At 42.0% G+C, this 27,203-nt stretch overlaps 1 protein-coding gene across 2 annotated transcripts in view; it reads left to right on the top strand.

Annotated features, from left to right (window-relative positions):
- Positions 1-26,621, top strand: part of CABP1 (calcium binding protein 1) — a 50,667-nt gene extending 24,046 nt beyond the window's left edge. Inside the window, exons 1-7 of one of the 2 annotated variants that reach the window (XM_069758023.1) lie at positions 2,259-2,470; positions 3,195-3,356; positions 4,413-4,443; positions 17,160-17,303; positions 19,788-19,897; positions 19,998-20,145; positions 20,385-26,621. In XM_069758023.1, the coding sequence (XP_069614124.1) occupies positions 2,351-2,470; positions 3,195-3,356; positions 4,413-4,443; positions 17,160-17,303; positions 19,788-19,897; positions 19,998-20,145; positions 20,385-20,410 (741 nt within the window). In that variant the 5' untranslated portion in view covers positions 2,259-2,350 and the 3' untranslated portion in view covers positions 20,411-26,621. Of the gene's footprint in view, positions 1-2,258; positions 2,471-3,194; positions 3,357-4,412; positions 4,444-17,159; positions 17,304-19,787; positions 19,898-19,997; positions 20,146-20,384 lie in introns of those variants that run through there. The other variant, XM_069758013.1, reaches the window with a different exon arrangement.
- The last annotated feature ends 582 nt before the right edge of the window (positions 26,622-27,203 follow it).

The raw sequence follows: 27,203 nt of genomic DNA, 5'->3' as shown, positions 1-27,203 counted from the left end.
CGACCCCCGTCACATGATCGGGGGTCGGCGATGCGTCAGGATGGTAACCATAGAGGTCCTAGAAACCTCTATGGTTACTGATCACCGGTGGCTGTGAGCGCCACCCTGTGGTCGGTGGTCACAGCACACCTCCATTTCTGCTACATAGCAGCGATCAGCAGATCGCTGCTATGTAGCAGAGCCTATCGCGTTGTGCCTGCTTCTAGCCTCCCATGGAGGCTATTGAAGCATGGCAAAAGTAAAAAAAAAAAGTAAAAAAAAATGTGAAAAAAATAAAAAAAATATAAAAGTTTAAATCACCCCCCTTTCGCCCCAATCAAAATAAATCAATAAAAAAAAATCAAATCTACACATATTTGGTATCGCCGCGCTCCGAATCGTCCGATCTATCAATTAAAAAAAAGCATTAACCTGATCGCTAAACGGCGTAGCGAGAAAAAAATTTGAATCGCCAGAATTACGTTTTTTAGGTCGCCACGACTTTGCATTAAAATGCAATAACGGGCGATCAAAAGAACGTATCTGCACCAAAATGCTATAATTAAAAACGTCATCTCGGCACGCAAAAAATAAGCCCTCAACCGACCCCAGATCACGAAAAATCGAGACGCTACGAGTATCGGAAAATGGCGCAATTTTTATTTATTTATTTATTTTAGCAAAGTTTGGAATTTTTTTTCACCACTTAGATAAAAAATAACCTAGTCATGTTAGGTTTTAGCATTTAGTGAACCTAGCAAAAAAGCCAAACAAAAAACAAGTGTGGGATTGCACGTTTTTTGCAATTTCACCGCACTTGGAATTTTTTTCCCGTTTTCTAGTACACGACATGCTAAAATCAATGATGTCGTTCAAAAGTACAACTCGTCCCGCAAAAAATAAGCCCTCACATGGCCAAATTCACGGAAAAATAAAAAAGTTATGGCTCTGGGAAGGAGGGGAGTGAAAAACGAACACGGAAAAACGAAAAATCCCAAGGTCATGAAGGGGTTAAGATTACAATGAGTATGATAATAATGTCAGTGAGCCAACTGCTGGATATAAGGGCTTGACCTCAATACACCCGTTGTATAATAATGGCTGCGGCTTCAAGGAGATAATTGTTCTTGCTACAAAATATAACTTCAGCTTATGACATAGAATCAAAATAATGAAGAAGTCAGGGTTAGTAGTGAGCATTCCTGCCACATCCTTGCACATTCTGCAAACATATTTTGACCTTCAATATTATTAATATGCCATGTGTCTAACTAAAATAATAATTGGCAAGTCGTTGCCGTCTATCTTCTTCTTTCATCATCGTCACTAGTAACCCGTGCAACGTGGCAGTGGTATTCTGGGGTAATGTGTAGAATGATTAGCTGTAAACTCATTTCTTTTCTGTGAATGTCATTCTAGAATCACAGTAACCACATTTGTGTCAGTACAATGTAATCATCCTCATTCTATGACATGTGTTCAGATGAAGTGAATTCAATTAATAGATGTTTTACCATCCATTACTAATTGCTTGGATTTTCCATTTTCATATATTACACATATATTGGTTGTGCGAGTCCGGGTATGCATGCACTATATTACTCATCTCCAGTGAGAGAGGCTGTTTCTCAGCTTGATCTTTAGGGTTAACACTTTTCAACCATCGATGATCTTCCAATTCTTATTTTCCTATAGAACCATGTAGGATCCAGTAGGCAATCTTCTCTGGTGAAGCATTTTCTTCGGTTCTGAGATGTCTGGGGTTGCGGTCTTTGTTTTTTGGCAGGTCCTGTGATATATACTAGATGCAAATATGATGCGCTATCCTTGCAATGAGCGGTACATGCTCAATTTGTGTCTCTTACGCAAACGCACAATAGTACATTGTCCTTTCTTTGACAGCTCATGTCGTTCTACATTGTGCCTGCTGGAGATCACGCATCTCTGAACAGGCAACCACAGTACAATATAAAGAAGCCGAGAGAGTTAACCTTTTCATGGTTGGATTAGGATATTGTCGCCATTTGGAAGCAGTGTAGCTAACTTTGATAAGGCATAGGTTTCCAAATAGATCCCCCAAATCAGAAGGTTCCTGGCTACTGTTTAGATCCAACGTCAGTGTCATGAATCCTGTGTCCGCTTCCAGCTGATCTGTCCCACATCATGTAATTGAAAAGCTGTAAGGCTCATGGGGGGAAGGGGACTAGCGCCAAATTAGCTGGATTCTCTGAGCTCATCAGGGAATAGTTTCTGCTGCAGTTTATCTGCTATAATCAGAGGCTCTATCAGAGAAACAATCTGCGGCTCACAGGGTCTAATCTGGGGGACGCTGCTGACTGCCCCCAAGGCTCAGAGGCGCTCACTGTGCGGGATGCCTCGCTGGCTGCTGCCCTCTCTATCTTTCTCGCCTCGGGAAAGCTCGTCCTTTTGCTTCGTACTGTATGTTATGGGGAATTGTGTGAAGTCTCCTCTTCGTAACCTCTCCCAGAAGGTATGTCTCCCAATAGAGTAACACCTGCAGCAAACGATAAGATTGGGGTTGAAGAAAAACACAAAAGGGAATGCAGCTGTTAGGTGAAAATCTAGGTATGTCCCCAAAGAGAGCAAGCATTGATGCTCAGTTGTTCTGCTCCCTCTACCTAATTGCTTACCCTTTCAGCTGGGCCATAAAGCCCCCATCGCTCTCTTTATGTGTCTGTGAATATGACTCACATTTAGTTCTCTTTTATTTTTAAACCGGAGACGGTATCCTATATTGGTAATGTGTCCTTCAAATCTAGTTGTATGGTCCCAAAGGACGCTGAGAGACAAGCGAAGCAAATATGTCTTATAAAGGCGTGGGAATGGAAGGACCGAAAGGACCAGACTAAAACAGTTCCTTATATAGAGACGAGATACAGGGGAGGGAGGGAAGAGAGGTGGCAAGGAGAGCAGAGACTGTGAATTGTTCATACACTGAGCCATAAGAGAAAAACTGTCAAAGTATAGTAGAGACAAGTGGCATTGTTAAAAGGTAGTAATAGGGATTGCATGATACAGAAGACCACCACAAACCCTATGGAGGAAGAGAAGGATTTGGGGAGGATTACTTTTAAAATATACTGAATTTAGAAGGGCTCATTTTGAGACCCCTATACTTACAAGTAAAGAACTGGTAGAACCTAGGTTTTGGTGTTGACCCATTAGTTTGCTAGTAACAATCTATATGTTGTAAGATGCACCAGGAGGAAAGAAGCAGCCTCAAACCGGCGCAGACAGGGGAAGAGAGTGCTCAGGGACCTCTTATGCTTTTGGCTCAGAACTGCGCGGTGATGCACAACCTGTTGGGCCCAGCCTGTATTTTTCTCCGGAAAGGATTCGCTGAGAATCGACAGCCTGTAAGTGAGTTTTGACCCTTCCATCTTCTCCATTATTGTGTGACTGGACCCACCTTTCACACTGGAATACTACCATAAATCATGTAACCCTTCACCCATTGATCATCATGACCCTGACAAAGAAGTTGGCGGAAATGATTAAGTACTGTAATCTTCATCTATTATGTGGACGTATGCTTGATAGTGGACAGAAGAGACCATTATTGTGCAAGAGTTTGGTACATGTGCAAAGTTGAACAGGTCAGACCTAAATGTAAAATGATGTTACTTCTTCTATCTATATTCTGAAATATTATGCTTGTTATAATTTTTGCCAATGAACCATATACTAGCCTCCAATGGCATTGGGATTTCTGAATTAGATGCCATTTGTTACCAGCTGAGTGTTATTTATCATATTTATATAGGTCTTACATCAGGAAATACCTTATAAAATAACTTATAAAATAATGCACAAAGTGTCCTACCTAATGATAATGTCATTATTAACATGGATTAATAAAATACTGGCCACTAGCAATACCCTGGAGCATCCAATCTCATCTGTGCAATCTCAAACTGATGTATATTAATAAAAACAACTTTTATTTTTAAACTATATTTCCTATTGTCTATTTTGCAGAACCCATTTTATCCTCTACAACGTTGGCCTTTTCAAAATGTTAATACCCTGAAACCAAGCAAATCTTCTTACTCTGATATCTTTTTTGTTGACTTAGTAAAATAACATACTGTGACATATAAAATCCTGGTAGAGGAAGCTCAGGATGTGAATGATAACATTTCAAAAGATAATGTATTCAACATTTGATCAGGATAGGGTTCAAATCTTGAACTTACTAATTGGTGATGAATGAGGAAAACACAATATTATGACTACAAGCAGCATGGACTGACCCAGACGGCTGAGCATTCGAGGACCTTCCCTTTCATCCACTAGCTTCTGTGTAATTATTGTCCAGATTATTGTAGTGCAACCATTTAATCCTTTTCATTCACTGACTTCACTGCTCCCTTCTTTAGATCTAATCTTTGATTCAATATGTTCTCTTTTAGGACAGAGAACTACGCCCAGAAGAAATAGAAGGTAAGCCAAATGCAATGTAAAATACAGAAAAAGGAAGAAAATGTGAGGCTTTATGTGACTGAGATGCATGCAAGTACCGTATATATAAATAGTATGATGGATAATGGGAGACGGATCGACGTGAGAGATGAGCTGGGGTATATTGTAAGTGCTGGAGGAATAATAATGCTTAATACTACGATTTCAGTATAGGGTTTCTGGTTGTAATGAGTGTGGTAGGTGTCCTAAAGCTAAGGAAGGCTACAGATTGTAAAAGCAATGGGAAAATGCTGCCATGGAGTAACAAGCACCTAATAGAATGCATACAGATATGATTAACCATAAGACCACTGTAACACAGCTATTTTATGGTGTTTTGGTGCCTTTTTTTTGCAAAAAGCTGTGTCCAGATGATAGCTGTAATCTTTGCATCCATTAATCACAACATTTTTCACGTGAGATGTGAAAAATGCACCAAAAATACAGGTACTTACAGGTGATATATGAAGCAAGATCTATGGGCAACTTGTAACAGGCACTGGTTCCAGGATTCCCACCATATATATTGCTGCGGCGTGTCAGAGAAAAACCTTGCTTAAAATCCACCAGGAACCTTCTTGTCAAACTAGTCTCATGGCCCACTGCCCCTAAGTGATAGGTCTCTCCCTATAGACACGCGCAGGGAGAGACCTGTCAGTCCAGGACAGTGGGCGGGGAGAAGCCGTTGGGGACCAGCGTATAGTCCCCTATAGAGATGAGCGGTGTTCGAGTCGAACTGTTCGCCAATTTCAAATTTGAGCTGTTTTGGGCGGTGTTCGAGTCGTTCGACGAACCCGAACAATTTGCTTAAAATTCGGCTGTTCGAGTTTCTGTTTGATAACTGTTCGTTCACCAAAAGCCTAGCTTGATTTGCACATTAAAACTGTTTATCATTGTTAATAGACTGTTTCAGTGTATACTGGGCGGGGGGGGGTGGGGCGGTGCAGTCTCTCAGCCTATCAGCAATGCGCACACACACAGCAATGTGCATGTGATGCGCACAAGCAGGGGCATATGTCATTGGCTGTGTATGTCACATGTCCTCCTTGCCCTATAAGAACCAGCCATTTGCCCCGTCGCCACCATTTCCTCAATGCTGCAGCTTAGTGTTAGACGGCACCGCTGCTGCTGTGGGCGCTATACAGACTAAGAGTGTTTGTTTGGAGCGAATTGTCAGAGAGATAGGTTTAGGGAGTCAGGAGGAGTTGGGACTAGTTGTAATATCAGCCCTTTTCAGGGTAGGTTGCAGCAGTTCATAGCACTGTTTGCCAGTGCTGTGCAAGTGTTTGTCACAGCATTTGGTGTAATCTAGCTCAGCCAATCCTTTTGGGCTAGTAGCATTGTCTGATAGTCATCTGAGTAGCCCGCCTGTGAAGCTAGCAACACCGCCTGTGTATCTCAATTTTTACTGCATCTAACCCAGTTAATAGTTTTGGGACTAGGAGCAATGTCTGCACGTCAGCAGAGTAGCCCGCCTGTGAAACTAACTACACCACCTGTGTATCTCTATTTTCACTGCATCTAATCCAGTTAATAGTTTAGGGCCTAGGAGCAGTGTCTGCACGTCAGAAGAATAGCCCGCCTGTGAAACAAACTATACCGCATGTGTATGTCAATTTTCACTGCATCTAATCCAGTTATTAGTTTAGGGCCTAGGAGCAGTGTCTGCACGTCAGCAGAGTAGCCCACCTGTGAAACTAACTACACCGCCTGTGTATCTCTATTTTCACTGCATCTAATCCAGTTAATAGTTTAGGGCCTAGGAGCAGTGTCTGCACGTCAAGAGAGTAGCCCGCCTGTGAAACTAACTACAACGCCTGTGTATCTCTATTTTCACTGCATCTAATCCAGTTATTAGTTTTGGGCCTAGGAGCAGTATCTGTTTGTCAGCAGAGTAGCCCGCCTGTGAAACTAACTACACCGCCTGTGTATCTCAATTTTCACTGCATCTAATCCAGTTAATAGTTTAGGGCTTAGGAGCAGTGTCTGCACGTCAGCAGAGTAGCCCGCCTGTGAAACTAACTACACCGCCTGTGTATCTCTATTTTCACTGCATCTAATCCAGTTATTAGTTTTGGGCCTAGTACCACAGTTTGGCCACTCAGTTCTGCTCGGTTTTCATCCATAGGTTGTTGTGCCAACAACTACAGATTCAGAGTTGCCAATTAGTTAAGCACTAAAATGAGTGGCAAAAGGCCTGCTGCTGGTGGAAAGGGGAATAGGCGTGTTGGAAAGGGAAAAAAAGGTTGTGTCCGTGGGGTAGGTGGTAAAGCAACAGTAACATCCGCAGAAGAAAGACCATCTTCCAGCCAAAGTAAGATGTCTACTTCTTTTCGTGGACAATCTGATATGATCCCTTTCTTACGACCATCGCTACAAGCATCGCCAAAAATTCCAGATGAGGCACAAAAACAGCAGGTGCTTGAACGGATATCAAGTGCTCGTTCAAGTGGGCTCTCCTCCATGTCAACTTCAACATCACAACTACTCCAGTCCTCAAAGTTGTCACCCCAATCGCACTTGCATCCTCACAGCTCCCAAGGCTCCAGCTGCCCGTCTGAGCATGGGGTAACACACATGGTTGAGTCTGTAGAGCTGTTTACGCATACTATAGCCTGGGAATCAGAGGTCTGCTCCAGAGCTTCTGTGAATCCAGACGAGGAAATGATCTGCACTGATGCCCAGAATCTTTGTGAGTCGGATCCAGGCCCAGATGAAGAAGGTTCTGAGCATAATGTAGACTCTCGTTCCCAAACTGTAACTCCTGTTGGTGGAGACAATGAGGAAGATGATGATGAGACAGATACCTGATTGGAACGAAAACTTGAGACTTTTCGGTCAGGGCAGGAAGAGGTTGGCTCTGAGGGTGTGAGAACACACAGGATGAAGATGACGAGGTTGTAGACCCCACTTACTGTCAACCCCCAGTCCGCCAGTCCATTAGGTCAGCAGAGGAGGTGGAGGAGGATGATAGAGACGAGTCTGACGACGAGGTAATCGTGCACCTTCCTGGACAGAGACGGAGTACTGGAAGCACGTCAACAACTGCATCCTCAACCCCAACTGTGCCTCAGACCAGAAGTCATGGTGGCTCTTCAGATCGCACGGGCTCTAAGCCTTGCATAGCCTGGGCATTTTTTGACATTGCAAAGGATGACCCAACTCATGTTGTCTGTAAGATTTGTCAACAAAATCTCAGTAGAGGCCAAAAAATCACTAGCTTGAGTACTTCATGCATGAACCGTCACATGGATATGAGGCATAAGTTGCAGTGGTAAGCTCACTGTGCTACAATGTGGCCTAGTGGGCCGCCTCAACCACTGTCTGCCCCATCAAGTGCATCCGCATCCTCTTCATCCTCTGTGACTGTGGGGACAGCAGTCGCACATGGTTTTGGATGCAGACCTTCCACCTCTTTACCTGCAACAGCCAGTGTGATTGGCAGGTCGTCAGGACATTTGCAAGTGGAAACACCTGCTGGTGTTGAGCACTCTCCGACATAGACACCACATTTTGACCAAGGCAACATAACATCTCCGCCTGCACCTTCCTCACAGACCAGCAGTTTGCCGGGGACACCCTACTCATCTCCGTCTAAGCACGGCAGCCAGCCCTCAGTCCCTTAGATGTGGACAAGTAAAAGACCATTTCCTCCTAGCCATGACAAAGCTAAGAGGTTGAATTTCTCCATCTGCAAGCTGTTGGCTACAGAAATGCTGCCTTTCCGCCTGGTGGACACAGAGGATTTTCGAGACCTTATGTCCGTCGCAGTGCCCCAGTACCAGATGCCCAGTCGCCACTACTTCTCAAAGAAAGCTGTGCCAGCATGTAGCACACAACATCACCGCTTCCTTGAGAAACTGTGTGTGTGACAGGGTGCATTTCACCACAGACACTTGGATGAGTAGACATGGACAGGGGCGTTACATGTCGGTGACTGGGCACTGGGTAACTACGGCGACATCAGGAGAAGGGGCTGCTGTCCAAGTCTTGCCGTCGCCACGAGTTGCTCGTCAATTCTCTGTATCTAGAAGTTCCTCCACTGCTTCTGCCTCCTCAACCTCCTCTCGGTCCTCCACCTGCACCCAAAGCCTGTCTGGTAATGCCACCCGCGTTGTAACTGCGCAGAACGAATCCTGCACACCTCCTCACTATGCTGTCACCAGGGCTCAACGGCATCAGGCAGTGTTTACATTGAAATGTCTGGGAAATGTGAGTCACACAGCTGAGGAGTTGTGGTCAGCTCTGGAGACCGAGTTCCATCAATGGTTGTCTCCACTCAACCTGCAGCCAGGGAAGGCTGTGTGCAACAATGCTGCAAACATGGGTGCGGCCCTTCGCCGGGGCAATGTCATACACGTGCCTTGTATGGTTCACGTTTTGAACCTGGTTGTCCAGCAATTTTTATCCCACTATCCCGGACTAAATGGGCTTCTGCAGAGGGCACGGTCGCTGTGTGCTCACTTCCGCCGTTCGCATCCCACAGCTCGACGACTTGCATCTCCACAGAAGTCGTTGGGCCTGCCAGTTCACCGGCTGAAATGCGATGTGTCCACACAGTGGAATTCAACTCTGCACATGTTGCAGCGACTGTGGCAGCACCGACGAGCCCTGGTGCAATACGTTATGACGTATAGCCTGGGCCAACGAGATCAAGAGGTGGGGCAAATCACGCTGCAGGAGTGGTCTCAGATCAGGGACTTATGCACCCTTCTGCACAGTTTTGAAATAGCGACGAAGATGTTTAGTGCTGACGATGCCATTATCAGCATGACCATTCCGGTAATTTACATGCTGGAGCACACCTTACACAGTGTTCGGAGTCAGGTGGTGGAACAAGAGGAGGAGGAGCAGGAACAGGAGGAGTCGTATGCAGAAGGGATCATATCTCCAAGGTCAAGAAGGTTGGCAGCACCAAGGCGGCTGGCATTGGAGGCTGGGGGAGAGGGATTACCAAGGGCGCATGGTAGCAGCCAAACTGTTGAGCAAGGTGCAGGAGGCGAGGAAGAATTGGAGGACAAACTGGCGCTGGGCATGGAAGACTCATCAGATGAGGGAGACCTTGATCAATTTCTGTTGTGCGAGGTTGGGGGGAGAGGGCTGACGAAGGAAGCATGATTCTCACCTCGCCACCACCAAGACAACAAGGACTTGGTCCTCCTGGATGCGCAAGACACATGAGTGCCTTCTTGCTGCACTACCTGCAACATGACCCTCGGATTGTCAGAATCCGAAGTAATGCTGACTACTGGGTTGCCACACTCTTAGATCCCCGGTACAAAAGCAAATTTGGCGAAATAATTCCTGCCATAGAAAGGGATTCACGCATGCAGGAATATCAGCAGAGACTGTTACAGAATCTAGCATCTGCTTTTCCACAAAACACCAGTGGTGCACGTAGTGAATCTCTGAGTTCTAACTTGCCAACCATGGGACTATCGAGTCATCACTCAAACCGTAACAGAAACATCGTATCTGGTGGTAACAGCAATTTTTCCAATCGTTTTGATGATGCACAATAACAAATTGTATTGTGGTACCGCGTTAGCCAGAAAAATCGATGTGAATACTTTTCTGCCCAATGATGACAGAAGTATTCTAGGAGTGATACCATTATTGGCTAATCAGAAAATAATATGTTTGCAAGCTTTCAGAGCACAAAGGCTCCTTCTTCAGGCAAGATTACAAATAGAATCTATTTGTAATCTTGCCTGAAGAAGGAGCCTTTGTGCTCTGAAAGCTTGCAAACATATTATTTTCTGGTTAGCCAATAAAGGTATCACTCCTAGAATACTTCTGTCATCATTGGGAAGAAAAGTATTCACATCGATCTTCCAATCATTTCAAGATTTTTTTAGACCATCCTTTGCAAGGCCACAGGAGACAAGAAGTCTGACGCACAGCCAACGCCTAGAGAGGTTGGTACAAGAGTATCTCCAAGTTAACATCGATGCCATGACTGTGGAACTGGACCCTTGCTCATTTTGGGCTTCCAATCTTGAAAAATGGCCTGAGCTCGCCACTCACGCCTTGGAGATCTTGTAGTGCCCCGCAGCCAGCGTTCTCTTTGAAGGTGTGTTCAGTGCTGCTGGTGGTGTGCTGACAGATAAGCGCACGCGGCTGTCCAGTGACAATGTAGACAGACTAACGTTCATCAAGATGAACAAATCCTGGATCCGCAAGGACTTTTCTACCCTGTGTCATCTTGGGGAGACTAAAAGCTTGATGATTTTTGAAAATCACCTCACCAACCGCTTTTAAAAACTCTGGCAAAATTGATGCCACTTAAGTGGTGTCTGTGGCCGAATTTTTGGAAAAAATGGAAACTCTTTATTTAGTCCCCTTGCTGAGTTTTACATGACGTTGCCATCGTCAATTCCAGGTGGGTGGGGTCGTCTGCAGAGTTGTTTCCTCATACTATGGCCTGGGATTCAGAGGTCTGCTCCAAAGCTTCAGTGTCTGCTAGTCAGCAGAGTAGCCCAGCCACCCACTGCCTGTTTACCTAAATACTGTTTTTAACGGCATCTGGCCCAGGAAATCCTTTTGGGCCTAGTAGAATTTGGTGCTACTCAGCAGCATACTTCACCCATGAAGCAAGCTACACCGCCTGTTTACCTAACTACTATTTTTTAACGGCATCTAGCCCAGGAAATCCTTTTGGGCCTAGTAGAATTTGGTGCTACTCAGCAGCGTACCCCACCCGTGAAGCAAGCTACACCGCCTGTTTACCTAACTACTATTTTGTAACAGCATCTAGCCCAGGAAATCCTTTTGGGCCTAGTAGAATTTGGTGCTATTCAGCAGCATACTTCACCCATGAAGCAAGCTACATCGCCTGTTGATCTAATTACTAATTTTTAACTGCATCTAGCCCAGGAAATCGTTATGCACCTAATAACATTTTGTGCTACTCAGCACAGTACCCCACCCATGAAGCAAGCTACACCGCCTGTTTACCTAACTACTATTTTGTAACGGCATCTAGCCCAGGAAATCCTTTTGGGCCTAATAGAATTTGGTGCTACTCAGCAGCGTACTTCACCCATGAAGCAAGCTACACCGCCTTCTTTCTTTCTCAATCTAACCCCTCGGCTCTGGGGTGTCCACTCTCCCTCCAGCTCTCTCCTTCTCACAGGTTGACTACCGTGTGTTTTCACACTGTGGCAAATCTTTTGGGCCTAGGCATAAGAAGTCGTCTACATAGTACTGTACTTGGTTCCGTGTCGATGTTGTCGTTTTCTGACCTGCCCCTTCGATATGACAAATGGTGGATTAGTCTGAATGTATTGGGTTCATTTTTTGGCACAACTCCCAATGGGGGTACCATTACGTCTTCTAAGGAAAGTGTTCTGAATGGACCCGATGCCATTCTACCTAAAGATATTTCTTTTTTTTCTTTTTTTTGTCAAGACGTCTTGGTGTTGGTAGAGTGAGTTTACATTTTTACTCCAGCCTTTTTTGATTTTAGAAGGGCATGACATGCCTATATCTGTGTCTCCTCCTCCTTTTACTCCTCCACCTCTTTTCTGTTCGCATAACTATATGTGTTTGTTGTGTCTTCTGAGCAGTCTGTCAGCTTTTGGACACCTTTTAAGGTGTTTTCTATGTGTTTTCCATGTGTTTGTATGTGTTTGTGTTTGCCTGCCATTGGTTTCAATGGGGTTAGAAGGTGTTCGTCGAACGTTCAACAAACATTTTGTCGAACACGTCCCTGTTCGACGAACCGAATCGAACCCGAACACTAGGGAGGTGGCTCAACACTAGTCCCCTATGCTGCTGGTACCCGACAACTTTTAAACTATGTTTTTTTTAATTAAACTATGTTTTTCTCTCTGAAACATCACAGCATTTCAGAGTTAAACATACAGTATATGTCATCATGCAGTCACCGTCTTATAAATACTGCCCTTGGATCGGGCAGCATGTATCAGTTCTCAAGTTCCCTTTAAATACCATAAGTACTATTTCTTTTTTCTACCCCAAAAAAACTTTGCAAAAATATATCTGTGTGAAGGGAGCCTAAGGGTATATTCACACCGCTTCTTTTACCAGTTGTAAAAAAATACACTTTCAAGAGGAAGATGCTTCAGAAATCAGTCCTTTCTTTCTATCTTTTTCTCTGCACTTTGTAATCCTGAGTGATTTTTTTGAAGTGCTACGTCAACATTTTTTCCCACCAACATTTTTGGTGGAAATTTTTCAGTGTTTTTTGGATGTCTTTATTTTCTTTTTCCTGACGTTATTTAAAATCCATTAAGCAATGCATCATTCTCTAGCGTTTTTTTTTGTAACAAAAACACTTAAGAAATATTTCTAAAAGACACCTGGGCATCTTCCTGGCATTTTTTTTAGCCTTCTCATTGACGCCTGTTGTGAGTGTTTTTTCCAACATTTTAGGTAGGGGAGCAGCAGAAAAAAAACACTTAAAAAGAAAAGCCTCTGATCATTTAAAATTTCTCTAACATAATATGAAAAGATTTTATAAGGTCGCACTTAGACATCGGTACAAATTGGTAAGAAATCGGAGTGCAATAACGGACTTGCTGCAGGTCTCCCAACCCCAGCAGGACAGCTTCATATATTTCTATGAAGCTGTCATACTCAGATCGGGAGACTGGCGGCCAGTCGGAGCATTATGGTCCGATCTTGGACCAATTCTTACATATGACTGAATGTGTCCTGACAGTTGGAATAGTATGGTGGTCACTACAGTGAATTCTAGGCTACGCTCCTACATTAAGTATTTGGTTAATTTTTAATGTTGCAAATTTTATGCAGCAGTTCTGCAGCTATTAGCTAAATTAAGTTTTTTACCTGAGAAATTTCTCTATCTAACGCAATCCTATGGGGGAAATCCACACATAAAGCTCTTTACTTTTAAAGTTACTTGTTCACTTTAATCTTTAAAGAGAAATTGACATATTGCGGATTTCAAACAAGTACCGCAGGTCAGTTTACACTGAGCAAAATAAAAGCACATTGGGCATGAGAATTCTATAAATCCCATCCACTTTGCTTGAACTGTAAGACCTTTTTGCTCAGTGAAAATACGCAGCATTAAAAATTCATAATGGTAACATAGAATAAAAATTAAAGCTGTTGTCCACTACTAGAACAACCCTTACTTGAACAAAATGTTTGGCGCTGATAAAATAATAAAGTCTATACTCATCTCCTGTGCCGGCGCCGTTCCCGTGGTGTCAGCACTCCCGGTCCCAATCAGGGCTGGCATCACTGTCCCCGCCTTCGGATAAGTCAAACATGAATAGGAAGTCCGGGCTGCAGCTGATCTCGGACTTCATCTTCTTGATCAATTTGAAAGGAGGCGGGAACAGTGATGCCGCTGCTGATTGGGCGCCGGCATCATATGTCACAACATCAGCCCCAGGAGACAATGCCAACACCGCGGGAGATGAGTATACGCTTTATTATGTTATGGGGCCAAGCAAGGGGTATGAGAAGAAGTTGTCCGAGTAGTGGACAACTTCTTTAATTCTAACAACCATTTCCAGAGTTTTTGTGTTGCATTGGTGGAAGGCTTGTCATTGGACTTGTAGGTATTGTACCATTATATTTAGTGTATTACCAAGCAATAAAACTGATTATGATGCTTCTCTGCTTCTAGCTCATGTAGAGGAGGAAATCAAAGCATACAGCAGGCATAATTTCATTTGAACTAATAGCAGGAGTCGACAACTGCACCTTAATGTGATGCTGTGACCTGCCATCCCTGCCAGCGCTGTTATAGTAGAGGTTAATAAACCAAACACAATTTTGTATGTGTTTAGAATAGAAATGCTATCTTAAAATATTGAATATCCAAGACAAGACTGTAACAATATGTGGGTAAAGTGGTAATGTGATAAAAGACCATCCTATGAATAACCGTAATGAAATGTTTGATGAATGCAATTAATAGCATGATGACTGCCTCAGTTGGTTGAATGTAAACCTATAAGCACTGATACTGATCTACTCATGGCCTAATATTAATCCTTAAGCTAAATATGATCAGAAAAAGCAATGATATGAGGACATATTAATTATTTATATTACATTATAACAGCAAACATTTCATATCATATTGTAGCAGAATAATATTCGGAGTTAGGCTATGTGCACACGCTGCGGATTTGCCTGCAGATCCGCAGCGGATTACAGTACCATGTAAACCTATGGAAAACCAAATCTTCTGTGCCCATGGTGCGGAAAATACCGCTCAGAAACGCTGTGTTGTATTTTCCGCAGCATGTCAATTCTTTGTGCAGATTCTACAGCGTTTTACACCTGCTTCTCAATAGGAATCCGCAGGTGTAAAACCACAGGTGAAATTCGCACAAAAAATGCAGGAAATCCACAGGAAATTCACGGTAAATCCGCAGGTAAAACGCAGTGCGTTTTACCTGTGGATTTTTCAAAAACGGTGCGGAAAAATCCACACAGCACTCCGCAACGTGGGCACACAGCCTTAGACTTCCGTCTTTGTTAACTAGGACTGATATAAAAAGCTGCAAAATTTTTGGAGGACATTCAATGGGTATTGGCTCAAGCTGTGACATGTGAATATCAAAGTGATATTGCTGCAAAGTTTTAATACACAGAGTAAAGTGATACAGTGGCTGTCAAAGTCTAAAAAATAATTTCAGACATGCTAAACAAAGCAATTTAGGGTCCTCAGTCTGCTTAGCTATGTATCTCAAGCAAGCAGGATATAGAACCTGCAGGTACTGCAACAGGTGCTATAGTCATTCTGCAATAAAGTACACCTTCAGAAATCTTTTTATTTGTTTTTGAGACATGTAGAACCTAATCTCTGCAAGCCATGCTCGACTATTCCTACTAAAATTGTCGTGCTCCACCCATTTGTGGCTCGAGCATTCTACCTTTGTCACTTATGTTGCATCTGCCAATCTTAACAACTGACCCTAATGCTGAGCTGCTGTTAGTCAGTGCTGGGGGTGCAGTTTAAAAGCCACCCCTTTCTATACACAGAGCAGTGACTGAACCCATGCCGCAGTCATCCCCGTGACTAAAACCGAATGCGGCTGGGAGGAATAAAGTTAATTGACTCCAGACAGCGGGGCTCTAACTGCCGGAGCCGGGCAGGTTCAGAATGCTATTAACCTGCATATTATCCCATATCTTCAGGTTAATAGCATTTTTTTCACTTGACAGGTTCCCTTTAAAGTGTATCAACACTCTTTGAAACCTTTTGAAATGTCTGAAATATTAACTGGTAGGGATCAAATTGCTGAAACTCCTACCATTTGCTAAAAAAATAGGGTGGAAGTGATCATTAGAAGGCTGCTTTTCTCTGGTAGTGAAGACACTTTCATAGATCTCTTATTTTTTGTTACACACCTGTCCCTGGTATCCCAGACTCCACTTCCTTCTCCTGAGTCCACTGCCCTCTGTCGTGCTTCGCGTTGGGTTTTGCCGTTTGCCCGACGTGGAACTATGACATCATCTCCCTAGAGCTATCTAAGGCCCACTAGGACATGCACCTGTGTCTTTGGACTGAGATTCAATATAGTTTGTGTGCTAACCCTGCTTCTTTCACTTCTGACTTCACAGCATTTGTCCTGTTGCTCCCAAAATTCCTGAGTGTACCAGGTCCTTGTTGCCCACTTGCCATTGCCAGCTGCACCAACACCCAGTGTTTGTGTACCTACCTGGACCTGGGGCTTAGTAGGTCCACGTCACAAAGTGATCCTAGCATGTCTTCAGTTCTGGAGCTCAAAACTCAGATTAGCATTTGTGCCCCTTCATCTTGGTGATTGGTGAGGGTTTTAACATCTAAACCCTCGCCAGGTAAAACTTCTAACATCAAACGTTTTTTGAAAGTACAGTTGCATTTTAAGGTTAGCGCAGCATGACAAGTATATCAGAAGACGAGCAGTTTGCGTGTTTCAAGATATCTATAGGACTCCATGACTAGCTTGTTCTACCACTGAGAAAAAAGAATAGAGCAACTGACAGAAGTAAGGAAAGAAGGTCATGTAGATTTTGTAAATACTGCTTTTCTATGTATGTCCTAGAATATGTCTTTAATCTCAGCTGCGCATAAGTAGGTTTAAGTGGATAAACAAAAAATTAAAATTAATTCCTTATAGACCCAGTCTGTGCCTTGACCTAAATCCAGCTGGACATTTAGGGATAAACTGGGCTATTATGCTGCATGTTGCGTCTAAACAAGCAAATGGAACAGTAATCAACGATCTGATCTTATTAATGTCCCATTATTGTGCTTAAGAAAGAAGTGCAGATTGATAGCAGACCAATTAAAAGGCTGTTTAAATGTTATATTTGATTTGTCTTCATTTTGTTGCTAATTTGTACATATTACCTAAAAATCACGGGAAACTAATATAGACAGCCATGGCAACATTAAACAGTTCGATTATAATTTAGCTGATATTCTGTAAAAAAAATGGTCAAATTGGCCATGGAGTAATTTCATCAAAAATAGTGTGTTTTCAATCCCCTTAACGTACAGCTAAAATCATATTCTAAAATGTTTGTAAGCTTTCTAATATGGGAAAAACAATTGTGAGCAGCAACCTTACTGCTGGATTTTTAGTTTATATTTCAAGGCCGTATTTTCTATAAATGTTGCTCACCTTTACGATTTGTGGCTAGAATACTTCTTTTTAGACATCATTATCTTTGGAAATGTAACACTAATGTATTTTCTACAGAACTAAGAGAAGCCTTTAAAGAGTTTGATAAAGACAAGGATGGATACATCAGCTGTAAGGATCTTGGGGATTGTATGAGAACGATGGGATACATGCCAACAGAGATGGAACTAATAGAACTGTCTCAGCAAATCAATATGAATCGTGAGTTATGTTTATCATACTATAGGAAAAAGTCTTACATGTGACATTCAATATCTCATTTGTAATGTTTTAGACATTTATTCTAGATATTTTCCATTCGTCACTGCTCTATAGCCTTTAGAGGTGCTAACTATATTTCATTATTTTATTATTTTGAAAAGATTTGATAAATATGGTAAAGTGAGATATTTGAAGGTCAATGTTCAGAATTAGAAAATATTGAACCAAAATATTTCCCCTCTTCTACAAAAACTCTTAAATTAAATACCTTGGGATCTGCTTTTCATCTGACCCAAACCATGACTTATTCTAAAACTTTTAGCCAATGAGTACTATGCTGGAAGACGACTTTGAAAAACATTATCACACAACTTGTTGCTGGTTTATGTAGAATTAAGGACTCGACACACAGACTAATATCCACTGAATCTGCCAAAATTGACGATATTCTGATGTGTATACGGGCCCCCAAGAGATGATAGTAGGGGAAGATACATATACAGCATAACCGATTTTGGACTGCTCATTCCTTTATTCTCTAAAACCTAAGCCACCACCAGAGATGTCTGGAAGTGGTTCTTTCATACAGAACATAAACATGCTTGGTAAAGCAAGTGCTCTTGTGTATGGGAGAGTCAGGCGACACTGTAGCCAGTCAGCAGTTATATAAAGTGTAGGTGTAAGTGTCCTTAAAATATGTACATTACCTAAACTTTTCTACCAGTTTCTAACTGTTCCTCTGAACTTACGTAGATTATACTTCTTTCAAATAAATTCACAAAATGACAACTAACTTTGTTTGGAGGGGAACAAGGTTTACTACAGTATAAAGAGCTACCACAACTATATCTAGCTTTAAATTGATAAAGAAAATAGGGTTGACGGACTATTTGCAGTTGTCTGCTGGACATTTTCCATCACTGCTCCTTAAAGTTGTAAATAGAGATGGAGCACATCAAGGACCCTATTCAGGTCCATTGCATGTTTTGGTTGACTCCAGGAACAGACAGATGAGTTCTTATCCTGTTTTCATTTCCTAATACATTACAAGCCTGCAGTCTTTCACTGGTGGTCAGTCTCCTAAGCAAGGAGCACAGAACTTCCAAGTGTTTCCATTAGAACCTACAAGTGTTATGAAGCAGGCCGGATCGCTGGATTCGGCCCAGGTGCAGTGCCACTTGCCTCCTTCGGGTTCTGCAGAGGAAAGGTTCCCTCATATAACAGCATCTTGCTATCAGTGCAATGATGCTGCTGATCCTGTCACTCAACCCAGGGCACATGTTTTCCCCACATTCCAGTAAGCAGAGAGCCAGTAGACTGGGGAGCGGTGTGGTCCTCACAAGATGATGGGACAACCAATTGAAATTCATTAATGCATATGGAGAACATCAGAGCCAACGATAACACCTACTATACTTACTGTTTGAACTAAAATCAGTTTAGGACATTTCCGACCCTAACTTCATGGCTAGTTAGCTAATAGTAACTACTTACCGTATATACTCAAGTATAAGACGACCCAAGTATAAGCCAAGGTACCTAATTTTACCTCAACACCCGGGAAAACTTATTGACTCGAGTATATGCCGAGGGGGAAGATGCAGCAGCTACTGGGCTGCGAGTCTCCCTTCTGCCTGCGAGTCTCTCCTCTCCCCGTTGCGATTCTCACGTCTCCCCGTCGGTCCGCAAGTCTCCCACCAGGGTGTTTCTTACCCACTTCTACACAGCAGCGGCGGCGGCAGAGCAGCGCAATCCTGTCATGTATGGAGTCCCGGAGCAGCGCCATCCTGTCATGTATGGAGTCCCGGAGGTAGCATTGTGTCGGTAATATATGGAGCCTCATGGAGACAAGCGGTAGCCGTATGGCAGGTGGAGGTTGCGGGCGGCCTGTATTTTCCCTGCGCACACTTCACTTCTGGTTCCGCTCATTATGGCTTATGAATATTTGTGACGTCACCAGAAGTGAAGCATGTGGCACTGAAAATACAGGCCGCCCGCAACCTCCACCTTCCATATGGCTACCGCTTGCTCCATAGGTTACCGGCACACCGCTACCTACTCAATACATGCCAGGATCGCGCTGCTCTGCCATCGCTGCTGCTGCTGTGAAGGAGGGGGTAAAAAACACCCCCGGGAAGAGAGACAGACCAGGGGAGAGAGGAGACAGATTGGTGGGGGTGATGGGAGACATTCCGGTGAGGGTGAGTTGAGTATAAGCCGAGAGGAAAACTTTCAGCCTAAAAAAATGGGTTGAAGATCTCGTCTCATACTCGAACATATATGGTACTTTCATTTTGTCAGAATCTACATTTTTTTTCTTACCTTTTCATTAGTCTTCCCTTCCCGATCCCCAAATTACTTGGATTCTATGTTTTGTTCTGTGATTTTTTCTGTTTTACATGAAATTTAAATTGTCAAATGCTAAAACGTTAAATGTGTATAATATTCACACCATGGTAAAATTTCCACATTTTTCTCCCATAGTTGGAGGTCATGTGGATTTTGATGATTTTGTGGAATTGATGGGACCCAAGCTACTTGCAGAGACAGCAGATATGATTGGAGTGAAAGAGCTTCGAGATGCTTTCAAGGAGGTAAGAAATTCTTTGGACTTACACCAACCTACCCCATCCTGTCATTTTCATGAATAAAATAGTCATCTAGCTAATGAGGATCTTTTCAATCCACATTCAGTTTGACACCAATGGAGATGGGGAAATCAGTACAAGTGAACTACGGGAGGCTATGAAAAAGCTCCTGGGACAACAGGTTGGTCACAGGGATATAGAAGATATCATCCGGGACGTTGATCTGAATGGAGATGGACAGGTGGACTTTGAAGGTTAGTATTATTTTTATAATGATATGAACTAGTTAAATGTGGTGTAGTTCTTAGGCACTTGACAAGGAGAACCTTAATCAATATAAAAATTAAGGTGGATTGGGATTACTTATAGATATATATCTTGTAAAATACTGTGTAAAATGTGACTGTTTGATGGGTGTGACACTTTTTTTAGATGATTCGTCAAAGGAAATATTTTAAACTTTGCAGTCATCATTTCTTTTTCTTTTCTACAGAGTTTGTTCGCATGATGTCTCGCTGACTTTTGTTGACGTGATAACCATGCTTCCATCTGAATGCGCTGAATTGGCAAACCTGTGCCTAAACTAACACACATGTCCTGGACTTGAGAGGGCAGTGCACACATCAGCCGTGAAGTCAACATGTTGGAGGTGTAATCACCATGCCTCTTTCCAGTATTCTGATTGTGGGATATGTGATACAAACAGAACAGGCCATTCTTCCACCTAACCCTGCTGCTTTGACTTTTTGTGTGCCATCCCAAACTATAAATGTGATATCCTACACCAGGGGAACACTGAGATGCTTCTTTATGACTGTTGAGCAACAAGAAGAGATCTCCAGACCAATGGGAAAGGCAAACTTATGTGTGCATGAGCCTGCGCCCTTCTTGTGACTTTACTCCTAGAGGAATTGTGCAATAATAGAATAGATTCTGCTTCCTGAACTTTCCAAGAATTAAAAACCTAGTAAATAATAATCCTTCTGGGTTTACAGTGAACAAAAATGTGTTGTGTAGAATATAGGTATGTACACAGAGACTGTAGAGTCCTAGCACTCTCCTAGTGAGACTTGCAGTCTACTATTTTGGATAATGCAAAGAAACAATGCAATATTTGAGAAACAAATGCCAGAATAATTTCAGCCTAAAAGCTACTTAGTGTCATTCCCACGTTCATTCTGTACCCATACTACTGTACATCTTGTTTCTGCTGTCCCTCTAACCCATTTTAGTTTGCATTGAGACAATATTGCATATTAAAAAAAAATCACTGGAGATGGAATGGATATACATAAAGAGTATCTGAGGAACTGTAGTTTACTTTTTTCTTTCATAAATCAATAGTAACCATGAAAAAAATAAACTTTGGAATATAGCTTGTTAACGAAATATGCTTCTTACTCCTCTGGGGCTGAGCAGTAATTCTCAAAATTCTCAATTCACAGGTAAAACTGTATCTTCAGTGAATACAATTTTTCCCGTTACTAAGATAGGAGATGACAATTGATGCTTATAAAGTTCTATGTAAAACTGTAACTGTGGAGACATTTTAGAAGAATGTCTGTCTCCTTCTAGATCCTCAATCCCCCTCCACCTCCCCTCTCCGTAGAATTTGACTAATTGTCATCTATCTCATTAATGTGAAAATCAGTCTTCATGAATAGAGATTTTACATATTTTACTCATGAATTGACAGAGTAAGATCAGTCCAGGAGGTGAAAAAAGCTAATTTATCTGATAAGAAATATTACAAAGCTTATAATTTTCATGAACTATTGATTTATGAAATATTAATTAACATTCTGGTTACTCTTTAAAGAAGATGTCCCATTAACAATATTGCATATTGTTAAATCCAGTCCATAGTTCTAAACATTTTTGTAGTTAGACTTTCGAAGAAAAATGCTTACAGTGATATGTAAAAGTTTGGGCACCCCTGGTCAAAATTACTCTTATTTTGAACAGTTAAGCAAGATGTAATGATCTCCAAAAAGCCTAAATTTAAAGATGACACATTTCTTTTATATTTTCGGTGTATATATATATATATATATATATATATATATATATATATATATATATATATATATATTCATCTTTTACATTTTAAAAATTACAAATTTTCAATGATGTTCAGATCAGGGGACTGTGAGGGCCATTGTAAAACCTTCAGCTTGCGCCTTTTGAGGTAGTCTATTTTTGGATTTTGAAGTGTTTTTATATTCATTATCCATTTGTAGAAGTCATCCTGTTTTCAACTTCAGCTTTTTTACAGATGTTGTTTTTAGTAATGAGCCAGTGTACTCGTTGCTCGGGGGTCCTCCGAGTATTTGTTAGTGTTAAGAGATTACGTTTTCATCGCTGCAGCTGAATGATTTACAGCTATTAGCCAGCTTGATTACATGTGGGGATTCTCTAGCAACCAGGCAACCATTCATCTTCACTTGCTTAACTGTTCACAGTAACAATAATTGTGACCATGGGTGCCCAAAGTATTACATGCCACTGTATGTCACCAGATACTCCAAATAGCTTTTACTGTCACATGCTCAGGCTTGCTTCTATCTCAGCTCCACTGGGTATATAGAAGGATTTCTGCTGTGGTAAGGCAGCTGCTTCTGAAACCATAGCCTCTTCTCTGCTTGGCAAAGTAGGTCCTGTGAAGGTGTAATTGCAGTAACGCTGTCTCGCTATCTTATTCTTTGCTCAGTATCTCAGAGAAGATGCTACAGCTTCAGAAGCAGCCGGCTCACCATACCAGGAATCCCTCTACATACCCAGTGGACCAGAGAGAAGCCAGACTGAGCATGTGTCCACCCTGGCATATTTACAGAGATAGACACAATAAAAGCTATTCAACACAGAAACACTATTCTAATAAGATTGGTGTAATACTTGGTAATATAAGTTTTTTTTAAGTGTAAATAGAAAAATGTGTATAATTTTTGGTTGAACTTCAGTAGTAACAAATTTTTTCTTATAAAAACATTTCACTTAGAGTTGTAGAAGAGCGTGAAGACAACTTGAAAAATAAAAATATTCATATGTATTTATGTATCAAAAATGAAAGGGGATCTGTCAGCAGGATTTCACCTTCCAAACTATATATGTGCATGTAGCTCTTTCAAATACATGTCCAGCAATACCTTTACATAGCCAGTCTATTCTTCTGTTATTGAGAAATTAGCATTTGAATTGATATGCAAATGGGGCTGAAGATTTAATTGTAGATCTGAAGCCTCTGTCACTCCAGCTCTATTCCATGTCCGGCGCCCCGCTTCGACCTCTTGACTGACGGCTACTTTTCGTGAAGTCACAGCATAAATTTTCTCAGTCAAGCAGGAGAAGGTGGCACTGGGTGGGAAATAGAGCTGGAGTGACAGAGGTTTCAGATCTGCAGCCTCATTTTCGTGTCAATTCAAATGCTGATTTCTCAGTAACAGAGGAATTGACTGGATCGAGTAGCAATCCATTGGCAAAAAAGTTGTGCAGACACAACTTTTTAGTCTGTTTTTAATTAAATGATCTCTGCTGGATTAGTTTTTTTAACATTGAAGTTTATGGAAAACGGATCAGTTAATTAGCCATCCATTTTTCTTTCATTTGTAAAGGATTCGTTTTTTGCTTACTGAATCCAGTAGAATGAAAGAAAAATGGATGACTGGTTAAGGGTTTTCAATAGACTTCAATGTAAGAAAAAAAAACTGAGATCAGTTATTTAAAAATGAACTAAAAAGTTGTGTCTGCATTGGCATTGCTGTGCAGAGAGCTGGTCCAAGGGCGCACATTCAACTGAGCCAAAGTGCTGCCATAGGCGGCCCCTGAACCGGGCCGTTATCGTCAAATGTTCTGCTGTGCCTGCGTTCCGCATGAGACCCCTGCCATATCAAGTGACACCAGGGGAAGATAGAAACAGAAGATGACCCCTAGGCAAGAACAGTATATTGGCCCTTTACAGTCCAACAGATCATTATAATGCTCGCTTTTATGTGCTGTTTTGGAGGTGAAAGTGGCCCCCATTATCTTTTGGCCCCTTGTACGTTGCACCAGTGGCATATTGACCCCCAGTCACACTAGCCTTGGCTGTTTCACACTTAGGCTGCTTTCACACATCAGTTTTTTGCCATCAGTCACAATCCGTCGAATGTTGAAAAAAACGGATCGGTCGCAGATTGTGAAAAACGGATGCGATGAATCCATTTTTTCGCCAGATCCGACTAGCTGATCCAGCTAATTGGATCCTAAAAAAAATCAGAGCATGCTCAGTTTAAAAAAATGGAATCCATCACCGGATTCCATAATTTGACGGATCCGGTGCCTTAGGCTTCCATTCTAGCAAACGATGGACGTCGCTGTCCATTTTTTCGACGGACACAAAAAATGTTACTATGCCCGTTTTCTCCGGCCGCCGGATCGGCGAACGACGGATGAAACGTGAGGCCATCCGTCACAATCTGTCACTAATACAAGTCTATGAGAAAAAAACAGATCCGGCGGCAACATTTGCCGGATCCGTTTTTTTCTAAATTCGCCGGATTGTGACTGATGGCAAAAAACTGATGTGTGAAAGCAGTCTAAGACAGTTGACAGTTCTTGCTTTAAGCAGGAATATTAGAATTAGGGTTTTAAGTTATGCCAACAAAATTGCTAAGTCTTCATTTTTTTCTAGCTGTCTTCAAGCTCTTCTATAAATCTAAATGAAATATAACATTACATGCGGCTTACCTACTTTTGTTAATTTCCAAGCTGAAACATAAAGAATTATAGCAATGAGGCATTAATATGGCAGTGGGCTGCAATTCAGATATGTTATATCTCACGGACTTCTGAGTCAATGAGAACTGATGACATTTTATGTATTTTCATTCTGCACCATTTGCCTATAGCCATGATTAGTGAGTGTCGCATAGACGCAGACTTCAGAATTTTCTGTATTTACTTTGAAAAGAAAAAAAAAAGATTTTCTAGATTTTCAGCATTTTCCATGACATAGTCATACATATTAATCCTCACGTCATCTTTGCCACACATAGTAAGGTAACTGATATTGCAAAAGCATAAAACAACTCTGACCACAGTTCGTCAGAAAAAGGCGTTCCCGTAGCTGCGCAAAACAGACCAGTACCTTGAAAATCCATTTCTACAATCACAAGACCTTTAATATTATTGTCCCTCCAGCTCTATCCATGGAAAGCAAATCAATGTCACTTGCTTTGATGGCCTATAACATCATAGAGATATCCTGGCTGATGGAATGAGACAGTGTAAGAACGTTACCTTCAGGCCCGAACTGGCTATTCACTTTACCAGCATTTCCACCATGACCCCCGCAAGCGTAGGACCCTTCAGCATATGAAAGTCAGAGGAATCGTTGGAAAATTCATCCTCGTGTTTGAACCACAGTTTCCTAACATCTATATTAGAGAATGCAGTGCATGTTAGATATTATATATTACTACTGGGTCATAGTGAACATCTAGAACTAGTTCTCCTGTTGGCTCCCTTCCTGCACTATCTACCATCATATTATACTGGTATGTTACAGAATATGTGTATTTACTTATGTATTGATAATTATTCATTTACTTTTATTGATTGCATTTTCTAAAGGTCCGGTTCAGTGACCAACAGTGCCAACTACATCTATATAAGAACACCATTACTATAGTATGTGTATTCTGTGTATGATTATTTTACTTTGCACTCACCTGAAGACTACAAATCACATTTTTGAATGCGAACACACACAATGTAGCACAAGCTATATCCCAAAAGATATTTCAGTTCCTTTTTCAGTTCGCTTTAAGTATCAAAGTCATTAAAGGGGTTAACCGGTCTTAAAGGGAATCTGTCTACAGGTTTTTGTTACCTCATCTGAGAGTAGCATGATGTAGGCAAAGAGACCCTGAATCTAATGATGTATAACTTAGTTTACTGTGAGCAGCAGTTGTGACAACATAACAGTTTTTAGATGCAGCCTGAAGCAGAGCTGAGAAAGCTAACCCCGCCCCCATCAGGCCATCTATGTACATTGTCTATTAATAGTAAGCTGCTTATCACAGGAGGGGGCAGAGTCAGATTAGGAGGCACTCTCCAGCTAGTCAAAGCAGTGATATTGTTCTAGTGATAAAGCCTTCATTGTAAGTAAACAATAGCACACAGCCTTATAAGTGACACATCACTGAATTCAGCGTTTTAACCCCTACCTCATGCTGTCCTCAGATTACATAGCAAGAACCTGCTGACACATTCCCTTTAAACTACAAGACTGTGATCATTCTTTGTGACTGCAGACTTGTGAATTCTCACATTGTGCAGTTTCTCCACCGCTGGCACCAAGAGTGAGCGGTCATGTGATTGCAAGTATGCATAGCCCTGGCCACATTCCAACTAGATGGGTGTATGGGTGATGCAAGTGTATTGAGCGAGGCCAGAAACAGTCTACTTGGCATATGGGCGGGGCATGCATATCACATACTTGTAGTCACATGGCCACAGTTCCTGGTGCCGACACCGGAGAATCCTCACAGCGTGCAGTGTTTGCGATGTGAGGATTCACAAGTCTGCAGTCACATAGAGAAACTTGTCTTTTGAGACGGTACCAGCCTTTTAAAGATACAACCCCAGATGGCTTTATTTTGTTGTTCTGGTGTTTAAAGAAATACAACTACCCTTTGTGTATTTTTAACTTTTTATTTAATTGTCTAAATGACCCATAAAATTCTTTAGTAAAACCAATGATGACTAACGTTGTTATTTATGTCGTACATTGCATATGCGCGTTCTATAGTAGACAGTTATATAAGCAATATATTCACTTTTTTATACACTAATATGTAGAACTAGATGGTGGCCCGATTCTAACGCATCGGGTATTCTAGAATATGCATGTCCACGTAGTATATTGCCCAGCCCACGTAGTATATTGCCCAGTCATGTAGTATATTGCCCAGCCACGGAGTATATTGCCCAGCCACGGAGTATATTGCCCAGTGACGTAGTATATTGCACAGCAACGTAATATATTGCCCAGTGACGTAGTATATTGCCCAGCCACGTAGTATATTGCCCAGTGACGTAGTATATTGCCCAGCCCACGTAGAATATTGCCCAGTCACGTAGTATATTGCCTAGCCACGTAGTATATTGCCCAGCCACAGAGTATATTGCCCAGTGACGTAGTATACTGCACAGCAACATAGTATATTGCCCAGTGACGCAATATATTGCACAGCGACGTAGTATATTGCCCAGTCGCGTAGTATATTGCCCAGCTACATACTATATTGCCCAGTCACGTAGTATATTGCCC

Source organism: Ranitomeya imitator, chromosome 1 (genome assembly GCF_032444005.1).
Source record: "Ranitomeya imitator isolate aRanImi1 chromosome 1, aRanImi1.pri, whole genome shotgun sequence".
Taxonomy (NCBI): Eukaryota; Metazoa; Chordata; class Amphibia; order Anura; family Dendrobatidae; genus Ranitomeya; species Ranitomeya imitator.
The sequence above is the reverse complement of the archived record's forward strand: the minus strand, read 5'-3'. Positions and strand labels throughout refer to the sequence as shown.